This window comes from Bicyclus anynana, chromosome 6 (assembly GCF_947172395.1).
Source record: "Bicyclus anynana chromosome 6, ilBicAnyn1.1, whole genome shotgun sequence".
NCBI classification, from domain to species: domain Eukaryota; kingdom Metazoa; phylum Arthropoda; class Insecta; order Lepidoptera; family Nymphalidae; genus Bicyclus; species Bicyclus anynana.
The window spans coordinates 16,826,667-16,853,858 of NC_069088.1; the positions used below are offsets into that span (position 1 = coordinate 16,826,667).

The 27,192-nt window shown below is 36.1% G+C and overlaps 3 protein-coding genes across 3 annotated transcripts in view; 2 read left to right on the top strand and 1 right to left on the bottom strand.

Annotated features, from left to right (window-relative positions):
• The window catches only part of LOC112047629 (cholecystokinin receptor type A-like), a 35,517-nt gene extending 22,370 nt beyond the window's left edge, over positions 1 to 13,147 (bottom strand). Inside the window, exons 1-3 of the mRNA XM_024084802.2 lie at positions 13,026 to 13,147; positions 6,315 to 6,575; positions 1,470 to 1,584 (exon numbers count right to left, since the gene is read on the bottom strand). Of these exons, the coding sequence (XP_023940570.2) occupies positions 1,470 to 1,584; positions 6,315 to 6,566 (367 nt within the window). The 5' untranslated portion in view covers positions 6,567 to 6,575; positions 13,026 to 13,147. The remainder of the gene's footprint in view (positions 1 to 1,469; positions 1,585 to 6,314; positions 6,576 to 13,025) is intronic.
• Positions 13,148 to 16,830: 3,683 nt separating this feature from the next.
• LOC112047613 (sucrose-6-phosphate hydrolase-like) lies at positions 16,831 to 19,116 on the top strand. The gene is made up of 2 exons (XM_052882162.1): positions 16,831 to 16,990; positions 17,102 to 19,116. Exons 1-2 carry the CDS (start codon positions 16,902 to 16,904, stop codon positions 18,339 to 18,341), a joined length of 1,329 nt encoding a protein of 442 aa, XP_052738122.1. The 5' UTR covers positions 16,831 to 16,901; the 3' UTR covers positions 18,342 to 19,116.
• Positions 19,117 to 19,272: 156 nt separating this feature from the next.
• Positions 19,273 to 24,837, top strand: LOC112047615 (sucrose-6-phosphate hydrolase-like). Its single transcript, XM_052882161.1, has one exon. The coding sequence runs from the start codon at positions 23,223 to 23,225 to the stop codon at positions 24,726 to 24,728; it is 1,506 nt and encodes a 501-aa protein (XP_052738121.1). The 5' UTR covers positions 19,273 to 23,222; the 3' UTR covers positions 24,729 to 24,837.
• The last annotated feature ends 2,355 nt before the right edge of the window (positions 24,838 to 27,192 follow it).

Sequence of the window (27,192 nt, forward strand, 5' to 3'; positions counted from 1 at the left end):
TTAATGAAATTAAGTATAAAAATCATGAGTATTTGAAAATAATAACGCAAAATTGTGGTGAGAATATAACGTAATTTTTATGCTAAACATAAAAAAACTAATTGTAGAATTTCAGTTTATTTTGTCACAAATAAACTTTCAAATTGACAAAGTTTCTGTTTTAAAATACAGTATTCAAAACTTACTAACAACATAATAACATATAACTTTGGGATTAGCAACATAAGTTTTAATATGACATATATTCTTGCATGGTTTATAGAAGATATGAGTAAATATTATACGACAGTTTAGTTCCGCTTGACCTGTTCAAATGCTACGATTCGCTCTCGGGAAATATCGATATAGTACGAAATCCTCCTTATGGAATAAATACCCTCATCTGCTATTTATTTGGAATAAGAAATAAATGATAAAAAATATTTGCATTGACACATTGCAAATAGGTTGCCTAGTAAAATGCTTTACTCTTTGCTTAAGCTGAAGCTGCACTACAATTTTTTTAACAAACGATTAATCGCTACAACCGCAAAACCGCCTTGAGACACACACACCATAATTAAAAATCGTCAAACGACCCGCAGTTTGAAAATAGATTTCAAGGTAGCAATATGTGTTTTTTTTTTCTCAGCCTCTGACAGAGTCATCCAATTATTTACTACGTGTTGAAACACTTCCTCCCAAAGTATTTTTGATATTTCTATCGCTATGTTGACGCAAGGTATTGTCGTATAAAGCTGGTCTTTTCTCTACTTTCACAATGATTTTTTGAAATGAACTTTCATATTCTGGTTCGTGCAAAATAGGCTCCGGCTCGGTGGATGACATGGTTAAAATTGCTCGCCAACGCCTCTGCTCTGCAAGACGTTCTACCGATATACACTGTAATCTTTGCTACGATTACTGATCAAAAAACCACCCGTGGTAAACGCCAGTGTGTGCGCGTCAACCAAGTTCTATAGATTGCAAATTTTGCCGCGATTTTTACCCGCGAGCATTTTGTAGAAAATCACGTTTATAAAATCGCGATTAATATAAATGTAGATAGGACAAAAATAAATATACGTTGCAGCGAATTTCTCGAATATCTTAATTTTATGATGGGTTGCAGTGACAAACGTTTTTATGCGATTTATTTTGGGAGGGATTTTGACGGCCGCCGTGGCGCAGTGGTACGAACAGTGGATTTACAAGGCGAAAGTCCATGGTTCAATCCCCGGCTGGGCCGATTGAGGTTTTCTTGGTCCAGATCTAGCTGATAAGAGGCTTCGAACTTAAATACGTACCGCTAAGCGATTTAGCGTTGTCCTGTAAAAACCGAAAGGAGTGTGGATTTTCATATTACTCCTAACAAGTTAGCCCACTTATCTTAGATGATGATGATGCCACTTACTATCAGGTGAAATTGTAGTCAAGGGCTAACTTGTAAAGAATAAAAAAAATGAACATTTTATGGTGAAACAACGTACCTTGCAAAAAGGGTATTAGTTTGCACAGAGTCGCGCCGAACAGGAAGCGACGGTATATTTGCCCGACGAGTGTGAACGGTAGACAGAACACGCCGAGTAAGAAATCCGATATTGCCTGTAAAAAAACATCCTTTCAGTTCCGAGAGCTTTCGCTGGAGCTTTTTTAGCTTGTCAAAAGTATAAAAAATTCAGTATATTTTTAAAGTGAAATATTCTAAGCCGTGACTGCCCAGTGGATATATGACCTCTGCCCCCGATTCCGGAAGTGTGGGTTTGAATTCGGTTCGGGGCATGCACCACTAACTTTTTAGTAGTGTGCATTTTAAAAAATTAAATATCATGTGTCTCAAACGATGAAGGAAAACATCGTGAGGAGACTTGCATACCAAAGAATTTTCTTAATTCTTTGCGTATGTAAAGTCTGCAAATCCGCATTGGGCCAGCGTGGTGGACTATTAGCCTAACCCCTTTCATTCTGAGAGGAGACCCGAGCTCAGCAGTGAGCCGAATATGTGGTGATAATGATGATGATGATGATGATAATTGGTTGGTTTATTGTCGTACCCACTCCTAATACATTCCCGACTTAGGTTGGTCATATTTAGAAGATATGGCAAATATTCTTTAAAAAAAATCTTAGACTGCATCTTCACTTAACATCAGGTGAAATCACAAAGACTAACTTGTTATAGAATAAAAAAGATAATCCCAGGATTCCGTACCTAAATGTATCCATTAAAGTATAAAAACTTTCAAGTATTTTTATAACCAGCTATTTTTCTTTGCCAATACTCCCAGGACACCCAGGTGATTTAGAATCGCCAGAAGCGATATTTCCATTTTCCAAGAAAATTCCACGCTCATAACTTACAACGCAAAGTAGAATGGAAGTGCAAACTTAACGCAAATATTTATACTTCACAGCTTTTACGTCCGCGTTCAAACTATAAACTTCACAGACGTGCTGCTACGATAACGTAAGCGTAGGAACCTCGAGTATATCACTTAGTGCTTAGTATTTATGAGCAAGAACCACAGAACATAGAACGCTAAAGCTAACACTTTTTTTTTTAAAGAATATTTGCCATACTTTTTAATATGACCAATATTCCCATTCCCCTCCAACTAGTCGGGAAGGACTGTATTAGGAGTGGGTACGACAATAGACCAACGGGGCGGGGCTCGAACCACCACCACTCGGTGATGAATCCGACCGCTCTTACCGTTGAGCTATTGAGGCTCAAATTTTTTATTACAATCTTTAGCAATAGAAAGACCAAGGGGCAATATATAAAAATTGATATGCTGTTATGTTTGTATTATAAGAAAATAGACTTTACTAGCGGACGCGACTTCGTCCGCGCGAAATTTAGTTTTACAAAAATCCCTAGGGAACCATGGATTTTTCCGGGGTGAACAAGTAGCCTTTGTGTTAATTCAGAGTAAAATCTATTTTCATTCAAAATTTCAGGTAAATCGGTTCAGTAGTTGTGCCGTTAAAGAGTAACAAACATCCATACAACTTTCGCGCTTCTAATATCAGTAGGAAGTAGGATTAACAACGCTGACATAGAATAAATGAAGAATAAATTAATATTTCTTATTTTCAGTCATCATCATATTTTCAATTGTATGTACGGAGTTTGTTAGTATGCTATACTTTTGCACTATAAGTTTTTAGTGAATGGATGACCATTCACATATCATATGAATTTATTGAATTATTAAAAACTATAATTATAAAGGTCTGTCTTTAACATTTATACTTAAAATTAAAAAAAAGAATGGTTGAATTTCCTGCACTCGACTACCACAAGTAGGTACGTTAAAACTTTAACTCATAATCATGTAGAAACAAGTAAATTAGGTGGGTTTGGCGTGTAGCATCGAATTACACGTATGCGTGGGATGTTTATAGCCCACAACTTTTAATACGTATAAGTTTACATGCGCTCTGCGCTGTGTTCAGGATTAAAGGAAAATGAACTGAGACCATTATTTTGTAATATCTTACACGTGCCTGATTTAGCACGCTTAATAACTACACGTGAAATATAAATATCTTTTTAAAATACAGCAAATACAGCAATGTCGTCGGTGATTATGTATTTGAGCCGTTTGCGGTCGAAACGAGGTCCGTGGGGTCCGAGTACTCGCTTTCTTTTTAAAGAAATGGCAAAGTGATTAATCGACGCCTCCCGTGACCAGAAGGCTAGCCTATAATTACGTCAGAGAATTAGTATAGCCATACAACTTGGCAATACTGCCAGTCTTCTGGGCACTTTACCAATGATCACCGATTAGGATTAATTCTACGACGCCTAAGTCTGTATATATTTTTTATATTTCCTTTTATTTTAAGTTTAGTTATTAGTAATTTAAATATTATTGTATTTAGTTAGTATAAATAATTATTGTATAAAAGCAAGCTTACTTTATTCCACTGAAGTGGAGTTGACAAAATATGTCAATCTCCTCCATTCGTCAACTCATCATCCACTCCCTTTACATATATGTCCCCTTTTACACACTCCAGCCATCTCTTCTTTTACCTTCCTCTCTTCTGTGTCCTTCCACTTGCAAATTCAGCATTCTTTTGGTAATATGACTTCCATCCCTCCGCCAATGTCCATATCAAGCTAACCTTTTACTCTTAAATTTTTCTGTCACTGGCTAAAAATCTACAGTTAATGTCAGTACTTAAAATTACCTGTCTAATTACGATTTCAAAACCGTGGATGTGTGTGTAATTTGGCGTAGCAGAACGTAAGACTTTGATAACCGGACTTTCCTAATGTGACAAAAGCTAAAAGTTGGTCAGCCCATTCTTCTATTATAAGTAAATACGGTAGTAACTATGGAGTAAAGACTGTGTTGGCTTTGGGATGAGCAGGTTGAGCATGGGAGCAGGTAGCAGGTTTTAAGGTTCCAGACTCTAGACCCACAACCATCCGCCCGTCCAACAAAAGAAAGCGTATTACATATTTTCCTCGGTAGGTATATAATAATCATTTATTTCTTAATAATACAGTTATAACAACTAGGGGGGGTGGGGGGGGCGAAACCTCCTTGTAGGTATATGATTACTCGTGTTAGAAGGCCTCGCTCTTCTATAACAGAGGTATTAAAATTACAGTTACAGTTTGTAAGTCTATTTTTTTTTATGAAACTTAGTGGGGTAGCGTATTAAGCATTTCGTTAATTTTATTTTAAAGGTTTGCTGATTTTACACGATACTGATTCTGAGAAAATGAGGTTTTTACAGCAGATACATTAATAACTTTAACATTCCTCCTTTTGTTTTTATTGTCAGGTACATATTTTAGGGAATATATATAATATCTATATAAAAAACCATGTCTCCAATTGCCAAGGGTTGCCATACTAAGCCCTTCAAAAACTATTAAAGATAAAGATACGGTATTAAGTAACTTTGAGTCCATAAATTTGGGGTATAGGTTTTAAGCCTAATGTGCCTGTAAACGTGCTCCATTCCGTTACACATAAGTGCTGCTTGGAGGCAAAAAGAGTTCTTCCCTTTTTTTTTCCTTTCTTTTATCATGCACTTTGTATAATGAAGCTATAAAAGGAATTGAAAACAAGGATTTCCTCACAGACTTAGTCGCGGAGCTCCGGTAGTTACTTTTAGTAGATATTGTTAAATACTCAGAGACAGAATTATCCGCTCACTTTAATATACTGGCGTCATATTAAAGAGGGCGGATAATTGTGCCTCTGAGTATATACTATTAAGCAAAATTCTGATGTGATGAAACTTGATTCGATTAATATTCATTACCTACTGGCACTAAATAACAGTTAATTTTCACGCCATGAATATCTGCGCTAATGTCTATCTTTGAGATGATGAGGCATGAGAGGTTCGGAATTATGGAAGCCCAATTAGGTTTACTTAATTAATGTTTTAGCAGGCGAAACCAAACGAATTATTCCAATATGTGTACTTATATCTTGTATGAGATAATTTAATTAACAATTAAATTATCTCATACAATACAATTAATTTGTTGTTGTTTAATAATAGTCAGTCATATAATCGATACATCGCAGTAGATAAATTACACTGATATTTCCAAGGACTAACATCGGGTCGTACTTATAGCAAGGTATCTCAAGATCGATAGGGCCATATTGAACAGGAAGTTGATGGATTATCCTGGTTACTTGATTATGTCTGTGCACGTATTTCCCGTCAAGAGAAAACACCTGGAAGTAATATCTTAAGGACTTCCCAGGCCAATTACATGCTCAACATATTTCTGGGGTGCCATGTTATTGAGCGTTATGTTGACAAATTATAGTTGCCTTTTCATATAGTAGACGCCGCGCGATTTCACCCGCGTGGTTCCCGTTCCCGCTGGAATAAAATAGCCTATAGCCTTCCTACATAAATGACCCATCTAACACTGAAATAAAGTACGCGTAGCGCGTTCAATCAAACAAACTTTTCAGCTTTATAATATTAGTTATTAGTATAACATAAAAAATATATTTAGGTAAGTCTCATAAAAATTCGTGTCTGAAAAAATTCAAGATCGAACCAATTGTTTTTACTTCTGAATGAAAGAATTTATGAAAGAAAAAACAATTTTATACTCAAGTAAAGCTGAAAATTATAATCTTGTAATGTTTCGGTTTTAATATCTCAAAATATTTTTTCTATTTTATAGATGGCGCATAAAATTCTCTATGACTCTTAAAAAACCGTTTTCATGTGGTGATAGGTTGAGACTTTTTAAATTTTTGAGAGATTGAAATGGAGAGTGAAAACGCATATACCAAGCATAAACCTTAATATAATATTAATAATAATAAAAAAAATACCAGGTTAAGTAAATACACGTTGGTTACAGTCCGCATCCGCCGGTTGCTGGCCAGGGTTGCGATCACCAGGCAATTGCCTGACGTCGACAGTAAGAAGATCAGGATGTATGGCGGAAGGACAAAGCGCCACTCGTATGCGTTGCTGGCGCTCGTTGCGTTCCGCACAACAATCGACGATATTGTTGTTGATGTTGTTGTTTCTTGTAAAATTAGTGAGCTGGTGTTGTAATCCAGCGTCATGTTAGGATCCATTGTTGTTGTCTGCAACAAAATAGGACCGTGTTAGTTGAATATGAAAGCGACGATTTCTACGAGAGAAAGTATTTTCACATAAAAATCTAAACTAATTATGTCATAGTAAAATAAGAATTTTTAGATTTATAGTACCGTTAAAATGTCGTTATTTTAACAACCAGTAAGTTCATACTTGATATCAGTAAAAGGTAGGTAGGTACAATATCATATTTAATTCCGATGTACGACATCAAAATGCTCTATAAACGTTCCATAACAACGAATGGATAGTTCCTAACTATCATTAAAAGTGAATCATTATTATAAAAGCTCCGGATCCGTGGAATAAATTTACAAGTTTCGAATTCTTGATTTTGGTTGGCACTTATAAACAAATACTTTTGGAAAAAGAATGTTTGTAAAATAAAATAAATTTGAAATTAGAATTCCTGGCCAAACATAAATTATTTTGATTTGAAATGGCCAGTATTGCCTATGAAATTGCATATTAATTATTAGCCATGTATTTTAATATGACCAATATTGGATTTACCCCTCCAATTAAGGATAAAGTCTCAAATCTGTGCTTCGATAATAGTAATCCAACTGCTGGTGTTTGAACTTAAAAGTTCTCTTAAGGGATTAAGTTCGAGGCCATAATTACTGTGGAGTTATAAGGGCTCCTATAATGTAATTACTGTGTGATTGATTAATTATTATCATCATTTACATTAATCATGATCATTAAATTAAATATGATTATGTAAAAGTATATTTGAAAAAAAATGCTCTCTTAAAACGGTTATATTTCCTGGTTATATAAACTGTTTCTATATATAGGACCTAGCAACAGCTGTAGGAAGTAATAGTCTGGCAAATTTGTTGATGACACTCCCATGATATGCGGGCGACGGGCGGAAAGACTGCGCGGGTGCGAAATCGTGCGTGCGGGGAAGTGACACGACCCCCGGCTTACGCGGTCCATCAAGAGTGTTACGAACGAAGTTGCCAAGCTATAATATTATAAAGAGGTAAAGTTTGTCGTATTGTAAGGGGTAGTTTCTGGTTCTTTACTTTTTTTTTATTCTTTACAAGTTAGCCCTTGATTACAATCTCACCATAAGGTAAGTGATGATGCAATCTAAGATGGAAGCGGGCTAACTTGTTAGGAGGAGGATGAAAATCCACACTCTTTTCGGTTTCTACCCGACATTGTACCGGAACGCTAAATCTCTTGGCGGTACGTCTTTGTCGGTAGGGTGGTAACTAACCACGGCCAAAGCCTCTCACCAGCCAGACAGAGCTGGGGATTGAACCCAGGACCTCCGTCTTGTAAATCCACCGCGCACATCACAGCGCCACGCCGTCAAATTTACAGATCGATTTAAAAAAATATTTTAACACTAAAAAGGCATGTTATTTGTTAGTGTATTTTATCCCCGTATTCGCACGGGAAAGCAACTATGCGGGTGAAAAGCGTCGGCTTGTCTCAATAAAATTGTATCGAACTGTTACATCCCTAAATTCTATATTCATACTGCATAGCTGTGAGTTGTGACACATATACAAATGTTCAGTCAGCAATGTATTTGCTATATAACCCGTAGCTCTGCCTAACAGCCAGACGTTCTGGTAATTAGCCTAATTGCTGTCCAGCTACGGACCTGGTTTATGGCCGCCGATCTGGACTAGTAATAAGGTAATAAGACTAAGCTCCTAACAACATTAGTCGCCTATAGACCCTTAGCAGGTCCTCGCGATTCGCGAAAGTGATCCATGGTAATAGAAAGTGCATTGCCCTACCCTACCCCTACCCTACCCTACCCTACCCTTACCCTACCCCTACCCTAACCCTACCCTACGTTGAAATTTTTCCTGAATTTTCTTTGCTATAAACCTCACGGAGCCCGAGACCTTTTCAACGAATGCAAAACCGTGGAAATCGGTTCGTGCGTTCTGGAGTTATAGCGTCAGGAAGGAAAACCCGACTTTTATTTTTTTTTTTTTATAAAAAGTTCCTATGTCCTTCTCCTGGCTCTAAACTACCTCTCTGCCAATTTTCAGCTAAATCGGTTCAGCCGTTCTTGAGTTATAAGTGGTGTAACTAACACGACTTTCTTTTATATTTATAGATATATAAAAATATAAAATAAGCTTAGTTTCAGTTAATCAAGTGTTTTTTTATAAACACCGAGAGGCTGAGACTAACAGAACGTTATCTCTTATCTCATCCCATATCGTCCTATCTCAACATATAAAATTTTGAAATCATCACACACGTTTCATTTATTAAATCCAAACAAAACACCGTACCCGGTTACTCTAACCAAACATTAGGTACCATGTGGGTTGTATTACGTTGCCACAAATTGGTGTTCCTACAGTTCAGTATATTATTATGAGCTTGGCACAATGGACACGAAAACTCTGTTCAAAATTACCTTTTCAGTGATTGCATAATACAATCATAATATGCTTTATACAAGACTCTTGATGATATATTGGACCTACAAGCCTTTGGTAGCCCGCAATTAAATTTAAGCCTCAATAGCTTAACGGTAAGAGCGGTTGGACTCATCATCGAGGTGGTTCGATCCCCGCCCCGTTGGTCTATTGTCGTACCCACTCCTAGCACAGTCTTTCCTGACTAGTTGGAGGGGAATGGGAATATTGGTCATATTATAAAATATGGCAAATATTCTTTTAAAAAAAATAATTTGATACAATATAATACAAAAAAGGGTAATTTTATAAAAATAATATTACGATTTGTAGATCTTTTCTTTCTTAAGACAATAATGATTTGGCTATAATTGTAAGGTATACAGGTTTTTTTGCGTGTAGCAAGTTGGCAGATTAAGCGCCTTTGTGTGTTCGTTATCAACCCATATTCGGCTTACTGCTGAGCTCAAGTTTCCTCTCAGAATGAGAGTGGTTAGGCCAACAGTCCATGCTGGCCCAATGCAGATTGGCAGACTTCACACACGCAGAGAATTAAGAAAATTCTCTGGTGTGCAGGTTTCCTCACGATGTTTTTCCTTCACCGCTCAAGACACGCGATATTTATTTTTTTTTTAAATGCACACAACTGAAAAGTTGGAGGTGCATGCCCCGGATCGGATTCGAACCCACACCCTCCGGAATCGGAGGCAGAGGTCATATCCACTGGGCTATCACGGTTCTTTGTGTGTATAAACTAGTAAAGCGTTTTAAAATTATGTAGAGCAAGGTTTCTCAAACTTATGGCTAGCTTTCAGATGACAGTGTACCCCTTCCAATTAGATAAAATAAGAGCCTTTATTTCAATAGACAATAAAAATAATTGCGCTTCTTTCTGTGAATGTGAATTCGGGTTATTCTCCCTGTCTCGCTGCCCACATATCAAAGACAGTCAATCAGCTTGAAGAGTTTCATCAACAGACATTTATTACTATTAATATTTGTTCAGCATCATTTAATAATCGTAATAAAGGATGAAACATGTGGAATACACACGCCTAAAAAAACATTATTTAATATAAAAAACATACTCATAGATAAATAATAATTTATAAAAAATCTGCTTTGTTGACGCTTTTACACTCATAGATAAATAATAATTTATAAAAAAATCTGCTTTGCTGACGCTTTTACACCTAACCAAAATAACCCATCTTCTAAAAATAGAACATCGCCACTATAGCAAATATTTGACAATAATAGGTGTTAGCACCATGATAGCCTAGTGTTATCATCTCTGCCTCCGTTTCAGGAGGTTCAAATCCGGTCCGGGGCATGTACCTCCAACTTTTCAGTTATGTGCATTTAAGAAATTAGATATCAAATGGTGAAGGAAAAACATTGTGAGGAAATCTGCATATCTGAGATTATTCTCTACGTCAGTGAAGTCTGAAGCCTAACTCCTCTTTTTCTGAGATGATGATGATGAATATATGTTATAACAGAACATCTTACAGAACACAAAGCACTTAAGCTAACTATTTATATCCATGATGTATCTCGTCTGTAAAGGATTTCAAGATCTTCGAAATGGTAATTAATAATGCTGCCACAATAATTAAATCTTTTGAATCTATTTTCCTTTCCTCTCCAAATAAGTGAAAAACTTAAGAGTGGTTACGAAAATAGGGCAACGGATGAAAATCTTGTTTGAATTATGCATTTTTGAATCAAACCAGTTGTCTGCTGAATATCGATTAGGCACAGTTAGAGCGGGGGCACACGATGCGTTGTGGCGGCTCAGTTGTTTGTGCGTCACAACATTACTTTATCAGACTGTCCAACACTGCTACGGTGCCGCTGTGACATGACAACGTTGCGGCGCCGCACCGCTCGTGTGTCCCCGCTCTTGAGCGTGCACGAATCGTGTTCAAACGCTCACCGAATTTCGCAGTTAGATTTGAAAGAAGAAGAGACGAACTTGTTTGTTCATTTAAATGAACTGTATAACATTTCACTATAACCTATTAACCTATTAGAAAATTAATTAAAGTTATCGATTTCCTGTGCCAGGCACATACTAATAAGGCACATAATAATTTTGTATTTTGTATGTAACGAATAAACGCAAAAACGGGTCCTATTTGAAAATTCTTTCATTAATAAAAAGTTACATTATCAGGGAGTAAAATAGGCTATATTTTATTCCCGTATTCTCACGGGGATGGGAACTATGCGGGTGAAACAGCGAGGATCTGTTAGTGTCGTATATTATGTGAACGTATTAACTTCGATCTTGTTTACAGGGACTCGTGTGTATGGGCCAAGACTCAAGAATCTTGGACGTTACCCAAACAGCGTGTACAATAATCAGTGAGTATGAAACTATTGCTTGCCAAAATTTGGTCGATTTAGTAATACTACGCGACAACGCTGCTGTATTATGGTGCCAACTTGATCATTATCTATTGAACTGAGAGCCTGCGATATCCATTTCTACAGTCGGGTACCCGCAGGAATTATTAAAAAACCGGTCAAGTGCGAGTAGGATTCCCCAACTGAGGGATCCGTGTGTAGGATCATTATAAATAGTTTATGAATCGAATTGCGCCGAGCTTTTCCCGAAATTCGGTTTAAAAACTTATCTCTTTTTAAAGCTTAATCACAAATGTGTACTTTTGAGGTATGTGCACTTGTGATATAGTGATGCTACTTGCCAAGTTTCATAGTTCTAGGATAACGGGTAGTACCTTCTGAGTTTTGATTCCTTTGAGTGTCGAATTATTCGTTTTTATTCTGAATAAACGGCCGTAACCTTTTGTTATGTAAATAATCAAATTTACGAGTTTAAATATCAACTTGATTGAACCTCCACACATTCTTGAAATAAAGCGTTTTGACAAATAGACGACAAAGTGATTTTAGTAATACAAAGGGTTCCGTTTTCACCTTGTGAGGAACTGGAGCGGAACCCTGAAACTACTGAACCGATTTTGAAAATTCTTTCACTGTTGGGAAGCTACACTATCCCCAAATGTTATCAGCTATATTAATTTATCCCCGTATTCCTACAGGAACGGGAACTACGCGGGTGAAATCGCGCGGCGTCTGCTAGTAAGGTTATACATATGTAACGTATCTACTAATTTAGCTATTATATACGGTTGGAAAACACCTTACCACTTAATAGACTTATAGCGCTGGTAGCTTGAGAATAGAAATACAAGGGGTTTATTTCACAACCTTAAAACCTTCCCGTTTTGAAATTTTTAGATAAAACTTAACCCTTCTCCTTATTTATTATGACGTGTTGGTTGAGTATTTATGTAATTGTTTTTGTTGATTGTTTGTTTGTTGCCGTACCAATCAATTTATAACCTATACTTATGTTCACCTGCCACGCTCGAGTGAATCCAAAAAACCTTTCTTCAGCTCCTGTTCTATAAACGTATTTCACTAGGTAAGCTCCGCGGCTTACCTGCATTGAATCTTTTGGGATTACCCGTTATTACACTTTCTACTCCAAACAATAATCTATTCTTGTGGCAAGTTTCAGCCGTTATGAAGTTCATAAGGACAATTGGAAAACACTAGATTAAATAGTATAAGACTTTAACTTACTAGTAGGTACTTAAATAGTAAATTTTGAGCATGCATGCATCATTTCATTGCCATTTTAAGATTCCAAAGTCCAAGGAACCCTTATAGTTTCACTAAGTCCGTCTGTCCGCGGTTTAGCGCAGACTTTTACTTCTAGAAAGCTGTATATTAGAATTTGCACATTAAAAATCTGTGCAAACTCCTAAAATAAAATCTTGAAAAATAATTTCTAAGGCACCTCCCCTGCATGTAAAGCGGGGATTATTTTTTTTTACTTGTTTATTTCACAGTGTGGGGTATCGTTTGATAGGTCTTTAAAAGATGTAAGGGGTCTTCCACCAATATTTTTCGATTTAGGGAACCATTAGTAATTAAAATAAAAAATAATTAAGCCTTTAAGAGCAAATTTTTGTTAAAGTCAAGTAAATAATATCTTACCCGCAATAAGCAGCTTAGTCCAAAAACTTCTTATTCACCACAATTTTTTAATAACAAACTATTTTATTATTATTTGATCTTAAACATTTTGGGTCACAATAACTTTATACACACACCTACATTATTAACTATACGATTTATGTTAAGTTTTTAACTTATTTATTACAAACACATAATAAAACTACATTTTATTTTTAATTTTTTTTTACACTTAACTATTTTGTTAACAACACCAAGAAATTTATAAGAAAACACTAATATTCTAACACAGTTTAGACCACTTAAACCTTATAGCAATTTATATTAATAATTAACACTACTACGTTACAAACTTTAAAAGTTTTTAAATTACTGCGATTTTTATTTAACGGTTAGGTTTTTATTAACAAAGAAGTTAGCGTATGATATATCAATTAGTATACAATTATACAATAGTTATCGCCTGAGTGAACTTCCCGTGAGTTAGAGGAAAAGTTTCGGGAAAGCTGCCCAGTCCTGAGGCTGCACAATTCGCGAAAGCTACGGAGAAACTGCCGTGCTCCTGTACCTATCACTTTGTTGTTATCCTACGCATGCGTGTTATTACATTACAGCTTTATTATCTTTTTCTACTAATTGCTCTTGTGTTATTGAGTTATCGAATAGTGTGATAATTAATCTTTGTTTTAATACCTCAGAGACTTGTACTCAAACTTTTCTTGTTTTCCTTCGCAGATTAGTTATTATAAATATATTAAAAGGGCCGTGATAGCCAAGTGGATATGACCTCTGAATTAACAAAATTCTCTGGTATGCAGGTTCACTCACGATGTTTTTCCTACACCGTTTGAGACTTCTGATATTTAGGTAATTTCTTTAAATGCACACAACTAAAAAGTTGAATCCGGACCGGATTCGCACTCACACTCTAACGAATCGGAGGCAGAGATCATATCCACTGGTCCATCACGGCTTGGGGAAAGTTATCCAATAAGAAAACAAGAAATTTTCCTCTTAATTCCTGATTAGGTGTTTAACAAGAATACCTATTTTATATTCTTCGGTCGATTGTCGTTATTGTCGTTATCATCGATCGATCGTATATCTCTTAAATTTAAAAAATCTATATTTGCCCTCAGATGTTATTTTTATAAAAAATAAAATGTGTGCCGTCACGGGACGCCTGGTGACAGATGTGAAACATCGACATTATTTTGTAAAATTGAAAGAAAAGAACAGATTGAGATAGGAACTAAATATGTCATAATGGTAAAATAAAATATAACGTTTTTTTTTCAGATAACGATGATATTTATTGAATAAACATTTATTTTCATTGAATACAAAAAATTGCGAATTTATTTCAAATCTGCATGGCGACGCGTCGCCACACCATACACACCTATTGCATATAGACTGTATTATACCATCATATAGCGTGGCGACGCGTCACCTCGGCATGCATCGCCACGCCAGAATTTGGTTTTACGGCTATAGATGTTTCACGTCAAAGTTCATATCATAATATAGCCTCAGTCTCTACACTTTTATTACAATAGGTAGGTTTCTATTGTATCTATCCACAATTACTGTTAACCGACATACAGCTGCAACAATATCTACATTTAAATAATAAGAACAAAAGATGCAGCGTGATCACGTAATATCCGCATGGTAGTTTAATCTATCTAATATTGAAAATGAAATTTATTGCTGTTCGTTAATATCACTATAAAGATCATCATCATATCAGCCGATGGACATCCACTGCAAGACATAGGCCTTTTCTAGAGACTTCCAAACATAACGATACTGAGGCATTTGACTCGCTTGATGTCGTCAATCCACCTGGTGGGGGGTCGACCAACACTGCGCATACCTGTGCGGGGTCGCCATTCCAGCACTTAGGGACCCAACTCAAAAAAAACTCAACAAAAAGTTCTAAAAAAACCCATAAAGGTGGTAGTTGAAAAAGAAAGAAAGAATTAATATATCACCAAGCAGGTCCTCCTCCCAGATAAAAATCCGGATGGAAATACGGGCCTCGAGGCGTATCCTCCAAGCCCGGGTAAGCGGGAGATCTTGCTCCCCCGTTCTTGTTCTTCCATCCCCTTTCGGGCCTGAGGCCTTACGACCTATGGGTCGTTTGGATGTCCGTCCAGGTGTCCCGCACGGACTGCGATGTTGTCGCTGTCCTGCGATGGAGCGGTGTTGAATCCGGTAAGTTCGGCGTCCATCTCGTCGCCATCTTCGTCGCCGTAAGTGAAAGCGCCTGCAGGTTCGGCCACTACTAATTCGGAATCAATACTTTCGATTACATTATAAATCAGTGGATGGCATTTGTAAGTGAAGAATAACATAACACCACACAACACAATAACATAACAACATAACAACACCAATGTAATTTGTCGCCATGAATAGTAATTATTATTCTAACCGGTAGTATTGTTGCATCCTAGTTTGAAGGGTATGATACTGATTGCTGGTGTAAACCAGATAGATAAGAGAGTTTATGATGGAAGTGACCCGAAAATATTACATACGTGTATTTCCGGATACCTAATATGCATTTTGCCGTGATAGCCCAGTGGCTCTGCCTCCGATTCCGGAGGGTGTGGGTTCAAATCTGGTCTAGAGCATGCACCTCCAACTTTTCAGTTGTGTGCATTTTGAAAAGTTAAATATCACGTGTCTCAAATGGCGAAGGAAAACATCAAGAGGAAACCGGCGTATCTGAGAATTTTCTTAATTCTCTTCGTGCGTGAAGTCTGCCAATCTGTATTGGGACAGCGAGGTGGACTATTGGCCTAACCCCTCATTCCAAGAGACACTCGAGCTCAGCAGTGAGCCGAATGTGGGTTGATAACGAACGAATATGCATTTTGTCTAAGACAGTGTGTAGATAAACACTTGGCAGAAATAATCGCAGGATGTGCTTAGAGCGAGATGGTAATGTTATTGCGTTTAGCAACCTTGAAATACATAGTTTGAGAGGTAGTGGCAATTACAATTAAGAGATTAATGTTTAAATGTTTTAAACATTAATCTCTTAAACAAATGTTGAAAATACTTATTTTTTTACTTATAGCTTAATTGTATAATATTATTTTTGTAAATATTAACTCATTTAAGAACTAACTATACTGTCCGTTTGTATTCCTATCATATACGAGTAAGTTCACGGTTGCTTGTTAAATCATAATAAATTACAATCTATCATTTATTTTTTTAGGCTTTCTTCTGCTTGCTTCTGAAAGCTGATTTGTGAGTAATTGTTTTAAGTTGAAGATCGGATAAGCCAATTTGACAAAAGAAGAGAATATGTCTATTCTTGACAGGTGTTTTCAAAATACTTTTTTTATCATTAATAATTCCCAATCATCATTATCAACCCATATTCGGCTCACTGCTGATCTCGAATCTCCCTTCAGAATGAGACGGTTTAGGACAATAGTCCACCATGCTGGCCTAATGCAGATTGGTAGACTTCACACAGAGAATTAAGAAAATTCTCTAGTATGCAGGTTTCCTAACGATGTTATTCATTCACCGTTTGAGACACGTGCTATTTAATTTCTTAAAACTCACACAACTGAAAACTTGGAGGTGCAAACCCCGACCTAATCCTAATATTAAATTTATGAAAGCAGTATACCACTAGCTCTCTAGCTAAAAGTATCAAGACGATGAATATTCTATATATCTCTTCTCACATGTATTAATATTGTTTTGTCTGCATAATACGTCACAAATTTGTATAACAAAAACTATTATCGTCTGTAATAATATAAGCAGGTATCATTTTGACACGACTGTGCCGCTATATAACGATTTTACAGAAGCGGAAACAGACTATTCTAATCTCGGCTAGCTACGCTCCGCATCCTTTCAATAATGGGAATTTGCAAGTGTTTAACGTTACTTCTGTTGGTTTACAGAATTGAGGCGCAACTAACGATTACCAACGACCGCTACTATCCAAGGTATCATTTAGCACCACCCGCTGGCTGGATGAACGATCCTAATGGCTTTTCAGTTTACAGAGGCGAGTATCACGTCTTCTATCAGTATAATCCTGATTCATCTTTCAACAGTGGAACAGTTCATTGGGGACACGCGAAGAGCAGTGACTTACTCACCTGGCAGCATCTGCCGATTGCTATGTATCCGAACAATACATATGACGCAAACGGTGTATTCTCAGGTAGTGCTCTGATAGAAGATGATGTGATGTATTTATATTATACGGCGCACACGACCTATCCTGGTCAAACACCTTCCCAAATAGAACGTCAAGCTCTTGCAGTTTCTACAGATGGAGTTAATGTGGTAAAATATGAAAATAATCCAATATTACTAGCAGACGATCGTCAACCGGATATCAGAGATCCGAAAGTTTGGAAACACGGTAGCACATATTACATGGTTCTAGGTAATAAATTTCAAGTAGACGGTGCTGATCGCGGCCGAGTGCTTTTATATTCATCGCAGGACAAGTACAATTGGACAGAAGTCGCCATTATCGGTGAATCCGATGGAAAGCTCGGTTACATGTGGGAATGTCCTGATTTCTTTCAGCTATATGGTCGATTCATCCTTTTATTTTCTCCACAAGGAGTCCAACCCGAAGGAGATAAGTATAAGAATCTTTTCCAAACAGGTTATATTGTTGGAGATTTTGATTATGATACACTAGTTTTCAAACCATTAACAGAGTTTCAGGAATTGGATCACGGACACGATATTTATGCAACGCAGACTATCCTGGACAATCTAGGAAGGAGAATAGTTATAGCGTGGTTCGATATGTGGGAAAATAATTACCCTGAACAGGGTGATGGTTTTAATGGACAAATAACGATACCTAGAATTTTAACTCTAACAAAAAACTTGCATATTAACCAAAGACCTGTACCGGAAATCAGAGCAGCCAGAACTAATATCGTTCGTACCGGGTCAGCTGGGGGTCGTGCCACTGCTACATTGGATAATAAAGCTGGTGAAGTTAATATAAGGGCTTCCGTATCAAAAGATTTAGAACTGTACATCGAGGGAACGAACGTGACCCTATTAATTTATTATAACGCGACAAGTGGTCAAATATCACTAGATCGTGCAGGTGATCTGCGTCGAACAGAATGGCAACCAATTAATGTACTTATTCTCAATATATTCATCGATGCTAGTTCTATTGAGGTATTTTGTGGCGACGGTGAAGTAACAATGTCCAGTAGGTACTTCACAGATGGAGACGTGACACTACGTATTGGAGATAACAGCGAAGTTGATCAGTTCCGAGTGATAAACATGAGGTCCACTGTGCCAATAAATTAAAAGATTCATTCTACAGCTCTAATATTAATTAAAGTTATTAAAATATCCTGATCACCCAGAATTGTGCGGGGAATAATTATTTTAAGCAAATGGACAAACAAATTGAAGTATCATTAACAAGTTTTTGTGTGACTATTCAAATTAAAAATGAAGGTAGAAAACACATATTGTCATTTCATACCTAATTTATTTAAAACTAGCGGACGCCCGCTATTTCACACGTTTGATTTTCAGTTTTTCACAAATTCCGCGGAAACCATGGATTTTCCGGGATAAAACGTAGCCTTTATGTTGCTCAATAACCTTGTCTACCTTCTAGTGAAAGGTCTATTAAAATCCGTCCGGACGTTCCAAAGATTAGCACGTATGAAACAGGCAGACGTAAAAATTTTGGTATCTTGTAAATAATTATAAGCACTTGAGAAAACATAGTTATTTTGAAATCACAGACAGACACTTCAATTTTATTAAAATAAGTACCTATTGTATTAATTATGTATTGTTTTTTGATATTCAAAAAAATATTAACTTTATCTAGATTGTCCTTAAGTATTTGTCGCCGTTAAATTAGGACAAGTTAGTTTAATATTGAAAGATGTAAAATACCTAGTTATTTATACTTTAATTTTTAATTCGTTTTTTGATAAACATTTCATATTAAGTTTGGTTTTCGAAGCACGGGGTGCAGTTTGTAACAACGACACAATGCCAACTCAAAATTATGTGAATTTCGTTCAAAATAATGACGTTATTGTATAAAACTCTATAACTAATTTTTTGGTTTCATTTTTTATTTTTGCTACAATTTTTTAAATGTTATATCCTTTATCCGTTCCCCTTCTATTTAGTCGGAAAGAGTGTGTTAAAGGCGAGTACGAAAATGTGGTACGAGTTCGTGCGGGCGGGGATCTAACACGGGACCTGTGTTGATTCCGTCATTTTAACATGGATCTATAGAGGTTTCAAACCCAGTGGCTCTGGTGCAGTTTTATCATTATCATCATCATCATCATCATCTTGTATCTTTCCACAAGATAGACGTCCAAGAGCATGCCACTACATGTCGACACACGATCCTTCTTCCTAATCTAGCCATCACCCATTATTTTCGTCAGAACACCTATTTAGAGGAACTACTAGACTCAGAATAATCTTTTTCTACAAATATGACCCACAATGCAAAGGATAAGCAAACTCATGTGCAGTTTGCTTATCGTTTGCACTGTGTCAGTTGTCTTAGTTATGTTCTGTGTGACGGCTCGACTTGAATGAACCATTTAAGCAGCAGAAAATATATTTTTGTTCTGCCAATCTACGATTATGCAGCGCATAATATAGGCTGAGAGTGATGAATAAAAATAAAAATGCGGTAGTGAAAACTCAATACATTTAGGTTTCTTTGCATTTAAAATTCAATTATTGGCAGTGAACCAATGCGACATATGCGATATGGCACGGTTTACATCGTCAGAGATATCTTTATTTCTGACAGTCTTAAAAATTAAGGATGCGTCGTCAGCAAACAGTACAATCTCACATATGCCACTGACATGGTGTGGTAAATCGTTAATGTACACTAAGAATAGAAAAGGACCCAAATTTGAACCCTGTGGGACACCCATTATGGTAGTAGAACCGTGCAAATTTATGCATACCTTTTGAGTTCTATCACTGAGATAAGAGGCAATGAGATCAAGTGCAACACTTTTAATGCCATTAACTTAAGTAAAAGAGTGTTATGGTCAACACAATCGAATGCTTTGGGCAGATCACAGAACACACCAATAGCATTCATAAAACACTCCCAAGGTACACTTTAGGTACAATTTTTGGACACAATGCGTGCTTTATAATAGACGGTTGAACGTGGATTCTGGTGTTTTTGGTATTTTGAGATTCATCTCCTCCCAGATAAAAATTCAGATGGAGATACGGGCTTTGAGGCGTACCCTCCAAGCCTGAGTATGGTGCGGGGGATCTTGCTCCCCCCGCTCATGTTCTTTCATCCCCTTTCGGGTCTGAGGCCTGGCGATCTATGCGTCGTCCAGGGATGCGGACTGCGATGTTGTCGCCGTTTGCTGTCCTGCGATGGAGCGGTTTCGAATCCGGTAAGTGCGTCGTCTATCTCGTCGCCATCTTCATCGTCGTAAGTGCCAGCGCCTGCAGGTTCGGCCACTAATTATTGGGAATCAATACTTTCGATTACATAATAAATCAGTATATGGCGTTTGTAAGTGAAGAATATCTTAACACCACACGTAAATGTAATTTGCCGCCATGATTATTTTATTATGACCTGTAGTATTACTGCGTCGTAATTGAAGAGTATGATACTGGTTGCTAGTGTAAACCAGATAGGTAGAGAGAATGATGGATGTGACACGAAAATATTATAAACGGGTATTTACGGATACCTAATATGCATTTTGTCTAAGACAGTATTTAGGTTAATGATTGGCAGAAATAATTGCAGGATGTGCTTAGCGAGACAGTAATGTTATCGCGTTTGGCAACCTTGAAATACAAAGTTTGAGAGAAAGTGGCAGTTACAGACATTAATTTCTTATGTAAATTTTGGAACTAGTTATTTCTATTAATATAATATTATTGTTGTAAATATTAAGAATTCACTTATGAACTATACTTTCCGGTTTTGCCCTACCAAGTAAATTTATTACTTGTAGATCTTCATGCTGCTTCAATCAGTAACAGTAAGTGTTTTCACTTTGGTGATTAAATTAAACAGTTTTGCGGGTTTTGAGGATTTGACTTAGGTACTGAATATCCTATCAAATCAAACAATAGTAACAAAAATAAAAACATTTTTCAATTTGAAGGTGTGAAGGAAGAAAATTGCCGGTAAGTATTAATTTTTCACTTACAATTTTTGTAGCGTTATTCTGTAACAATGTTCATCACTTTGAAAGTGTGAACTTTGAACTCGTATCTATCTATCTATCTCTGAATATAGTATTGTAAACTTTGTAAGTGATAACATCAGTTTTATATAGATTTTACAAGAGACAAAAGAATCCATACAGACCACCAATAAATCAAAAAAAAAAAATACTATACTGTCTATATCAATGGTCAAAAAGTCCCGTTATAGCAGCTAAGTATCTCGGAATGACCCTTGATATACCTAAGCTTTGCTCGAAAACCCATGTCATGAAGAAAAGAACAGGACTTGAAGAAAACTGACTAGTACTTGGTAGAAATTTCTTGCTGTCAATACACAACAGGATACTGCTATATAGACAAGTCCGTTTGGACCTATGGAATACAACTGTGGGGCTGTGTCAAAAAAGAGCAATATTCAAATTATACAAACATTCCAGAACAAGGTACTCTACTACTAGGTAGGAACGTTGTGACGTTATTCACCAGGAACTTAAAATTGAAAACGTCGACAAAATAATTTAAAAAATGTCTTAAGCTCATGAACAAAGACTTCACCATCACGTAAACATCGAGGCAATCCAGCTCGACGTTACGAATACAGTGACAAGGCTTAAAGGGACCAAACCATTTGAGTTAGTGTTAAGTGCTACAAGGAGGATCAAGTGAACAAAGTGACTTAAAGTAAGTGTGAAAAAGTAAGATTAAGTTATTCGACATTATCTTAGAATAATAATGATAGCAGGCTCAGAAGTAGATTACAAAAATAAGAAAACCAATGTCGAACAAAGGTGTATTCACAATATTTGTCATGACAACTTAATTAACAAATCAAACTGCAACCAAAACAAACTAGAATGAAAGAGAATACCTTGAGCTCTCTAACTCCCTACTCGTTACAGTAACAAGTCACGTCACTCAGCATCGGCACGAGTCAACACAAGATTGAGCGACGTCATATCCGTCTCAGATTACTATTTCCTACAAATTATAACTTTAGGTTAAAGTTAAATTACCAATTTGTCACATAATTAGGCTAGATCGTATTTTTATTATGTACAAAATTAGTACTTTATAGCAGAAAAAAAATCAGTTTTGTATAACTTGTAAGTGCGAATGTCGAATTCATTTGTAACCCTCTCAAAGCACGATCCTATAGAAAGAGTAAAATAGAGGTAAAAAGGAATGTCCACCGGTCCATATAACGTCGGTCGAGGGAACCGAGGTATACCTCGAGATATATGGAGAAGATAAAATGATGTATAAATAAACATTTGGTAAAATAATTGACTTAATGAAAGTATGTTTTTTATAACTCTTCTAGGGCAAAATGTTAGCCGGTGTACCAAAGCGGTGGAGTAATATTTGAGGCTGTATTATTACTAACTAGCTTAACAAACAAGAAAACAAAGCAACAAACCAATCACAAGTCTTCAAAAAATATCGTAAAACTCAGGCTGTATAGTCAACGATCGTAGTTTGTGTCCGTTGTGGACAAATTAAAGATGAACTAAAATATGTCGTAAAACGTAGCAAACTTTTTTTGTTAAAGTAATGATTTAATTATTAAAGTATAATTGTCAAGATTTTTTTAGATATAAGCAAATTTCCGGGTGGTGAGCATTTTCTTTTGAAACTTGCACTAGCGAGACAAAACATTCTTACAGAAGAGCCTTGTTGATCCTTAATAAATACGCACACACACACACACGCACACACACAGTTAGTGATTAAGGATAGTTATAAGTTCACGGCTGCTTGACAAATCACAATAAATCATTGTGATCCCAATGTTAGATTTATAAAAGCAGTATACTACTAGCTCTCTAGCTACATGTATCAAGGTATTTTTCTATATATCTCTTTCACCTGAAATAATATTGATTTGTATGCATAATACGTCACATTTTTGTATAATAAAAACTATTATCATCTGTAATAATATAAGCAGGTATCATTCTGACACGTCTGTGCCGCTATATAATGATTTTACAGAAGCGGAAACAAACTATTCTTATCTCGGCTAGCTACGCTCCGCATTCTTTAACAATGGTAATTTGCAAGTGTTTAACATTACTTCTGTTGGTTTACAGAATCGAGGCGAAACTAACGGTTACCAACGATCGCTACTATCCAAGATATCATTTAGCACCACCCGCTGGCTGGATGAACGATCCTAATGGCTTTTCAGTTTACAGAGGCGAGTATCACGTTTTCTATCAGCATAATCCTAATTCATCATTCGTGACTGGTACAGCTCATTGGGGACACGCGAAGAGCAAAGATTTACTCACCTGGAAGCACCTACCGATTGCTATGTATCCGAACAATACATATGACGCAAACGGTGTATTTTCAGGTTGTGCTCTGATAGAAGATGATGTGATGTATTTATATTATACGGCGCATAAGACCTATCCTGGTCAAGCACCTTCCCAAATAGAACGTCAAGCTCTTGCAGTTTCTACAGATGGAGTTAATGTGGTAAAATATGAAAATAATCCAATATTACTAGCAGACGATCGTCAACCGGATATCAGAGATCCGAAAGTTTGGAAACACGGTAGCACATATTACATGGTTCTAGGTAATAAATTTCAAGTAGACGGTGCTGATCGCGGCCGAGTGCTTTTATATTCATCGCAGGACAAGTACAATTGGACAGAAGTCGCCATTATCGGTGAATCCGATGGAAAGCTCGGTTACATGTGGGAATGTCCTGATTTCTTTCAGCTAAATGGTCGATTCATCCTTTTATTTTCTCCACAAGGAGTCCAACCCGAAGGAGATAAGTACAAGAATCTTTACCAAACAGGTTACATTGTTGGAGACTTTGATTATGACACACTAGTTTTCAAACCCTTAACAGAGTTTCAGGAATTGGATCACGGACACGATATTTATGCAACGCAGACTATCCTAGATAATCTAGGAAGGAGAATAGTCATAGCGTGGTTCGATATGTGGGAAAATAATTACCCCGAACAGGGTGATGGTTTTAATGGACAAATAACGATACCGAGAATTTTAACTCTAACAAAAGACTTGCATATTAACCAAAGACCTGTACCGGAAATCAGAGCAGCCAGGACTAATATCGTTCGTACCGGATCAGCTGGGGGTTGCGCCACTGCTACATTGAAGAATAAAGCTGGTGAAGTTAATATAAGGGCTTCCGTATCAAAGGATTTAGAACTGTTCATCGAGGGAACGAACGTGACCCTACTAATTTATTATAGCGCGTCCTGTGGTCAAATATCACTAGATCGTGCGGGTGATCTGCGTCGAACAGAATGGCAACCAATTAATGTACTTATTCTCAATATTTTCATCGATGCTAGTTCTATTGAGGTATTTTGTGGCGACGGTGAAGTAACAATGTCCAGTAGGTACTTCACAGATGGAGATGTGACGATACGTCTTGGAGATAATAGCGAAGTTGATCAGTTCCGAGTGATAAACATGAAATCCACGGTGCCAATAAATTAGAATATGGATTCTACAGCACATTCTATAAATTTTTAATAATGTTTTGTATTTTATTATATTGTTAAAATTTTTAAAAAAAGAAGTAATAAATAAATAAGAGAAAAAATCATTATAGATTTTTGTCAAAATATTGTGATCACCCAAAATTATTGTGCATGGGAATAATCTTGCCAAACAAGTTGAGTACGAACGAGTTTTCATGTAACTAGGCAAATCAAAATTGAAGGTAGAAATTGTCATTTCATAACTAATTTATTTAAAATTTTGTATTTTAATAACGTTATCTAAATCGAATTGTTAAAAGTATATACGAGTAAATAACAATTTTTAGTGCCGTTAATTTAGCAACAAGTTAATTAAATTTATTATCAGTAACATTTTATTACTAGCGATATAAACCTATAATTTTAATTTGTTTTTTGATAAACAATACACAGTTGAGTTGAGTTTGGCTTTCGAAGCATGGAGTGTAGGTTTTAGTGTAATTATTGTTTAGCTTTATAGTACATTTATATTGTTGTAAAGTTTAACTTTTTAAACTTAAATTTATGGGTTTTTTTTCGTGATCATTCGAATAAGTTATCTGTTAAATAAATTCATGTTAATTAAATGATTAAAAGTTTGGTTGTATGTTGTTTCCATACTGTTCTTTTTTGTTACATATTTACCCAAGGACTAGTATTTTGATAATATTCCTATAAAGTAGGTGATTGATAAATGAACTGTTTAATATAAACAGCTACAATATCAACGCACCTACTGACCTAATAATGCATAAAGTAGGTATTTTAATCATGGATACATATAAAAAATGAAGAGATATTTTGTTTGAACGCACTAAACTCTCCGAGTAGTTCAACTTGGAATAAGTTCGACTTAATTATTTTTTTAAGAATACTTGCCAATATTTCATTTAATATTGTGTCATTCGTTTACTTTGTTAATGTAAACACAGTCTTTCCGATTATTCTTTTGATGGTGGAAGACCTCGGCTGTGACGACCCTACCGGCAAATACGTACTGCCAAGTAACTATCGTTGCGGTACGATGTCGTATAGAAACCGGATGGGGTGTGGATTTTCATCCACCTCCTATTAAGTCCGCTTCCATCTTAGATTGCATCCTCACTTATCATCGAGATTGTAAATAAAAATATTTAATAAAAAATAATATAATATAAAAAAAAAATAGATAACAAAAAAAAATATAAAAAAATTACAACCGACTTCAAAAAACATAAAACGTCCCATCTAAACTAAAAAGCGAAAAATAACATCATATTACGTTCTACCTGCTAGTCACTTTGAAAGCGCTTTGCTTGAATTGATCACCGGGTTAGCACCGCTCTCAAATTATCATGTAAAAATATCATCACATGTTTCAGACAATGTTCTTTCAGAAACGACTTAATTAATACAGAACCTGGGATCCCATCATCAGATCCTGACATAATAACAATGTGACCATCCCTTTCAAACAAAAAAAATAATAATTATTCAAATCGGTCAAAGTTAGGCGTCTTCGAGTAATCGAGTAACATACACACAAAAAAAAGCATAGACTTGAATCGGAAACCTCCTCCTTTTAGTGAAGTCGGTTAAAAGTTTATCTCGTATTCGTCAGAAAGACTCTGTTTAAAGTGGGTTCAATAATAGATCATGCGGGCGGGAATCAAATTTGCAAACCGTGATCTCTCCGTGCTGAATCCGGCACCTTGCCCATGGAGCTGAGCATGCAAGCGGCCTATGTCCAGCAGTGGACGTCTATCGGCTGATAAGGTAAGGTAAGTTTGTATGTGTTCACTAATATAGTCAAAGTTAGTGGCCCTGTAGTGGGCAGTTAGGCTATGAATGAAAATGTCGAGGTAAAGTACCTACTAGATATAAATGTAATTCAACAAGCGAAACGTAATAACCATTGTATTCAACTTATTAAGGCAGGCAGTCATTACTACTTATTTTCTTGTAGATTACGATAATAGTCGTCTTTAAAAAATACGGTCAAGTGTGACTAGATCGCGATCAATTATTGTCTACTATTCGTGCTAATGTTGCAGTTTGAAGTCGAAGCGATAGCGCGCTATTTAGGTACAATGACCTTGTGACTGTTTAATTAAAACATCCTATCAACAATTAATGACGCAGGGTTTTTTTCTATAAAATTAGTTATTTTTAGACGATGTTATAGTGCATAACGAAACCTTGAAGTCATTTGAATTATGTAAATTTCATTTCATTTAAATACAAATTAATGATTATGTTTTTCTATAAAAAATTATAAATTATCCTACACTAAGAGCTTATAATTTAGTAGCTTTAGTAGCTAGTATTCACAAATATAAAGATAATTTGGAAAACCCTCTAAAATTTTGACTTGAGCAAAATATATGAAATATTAGGACGTACTTAGGTACTTATTAGCGTAAATCTAAACCCATTAGCAACTTCGAAACGTCGACAGTTTA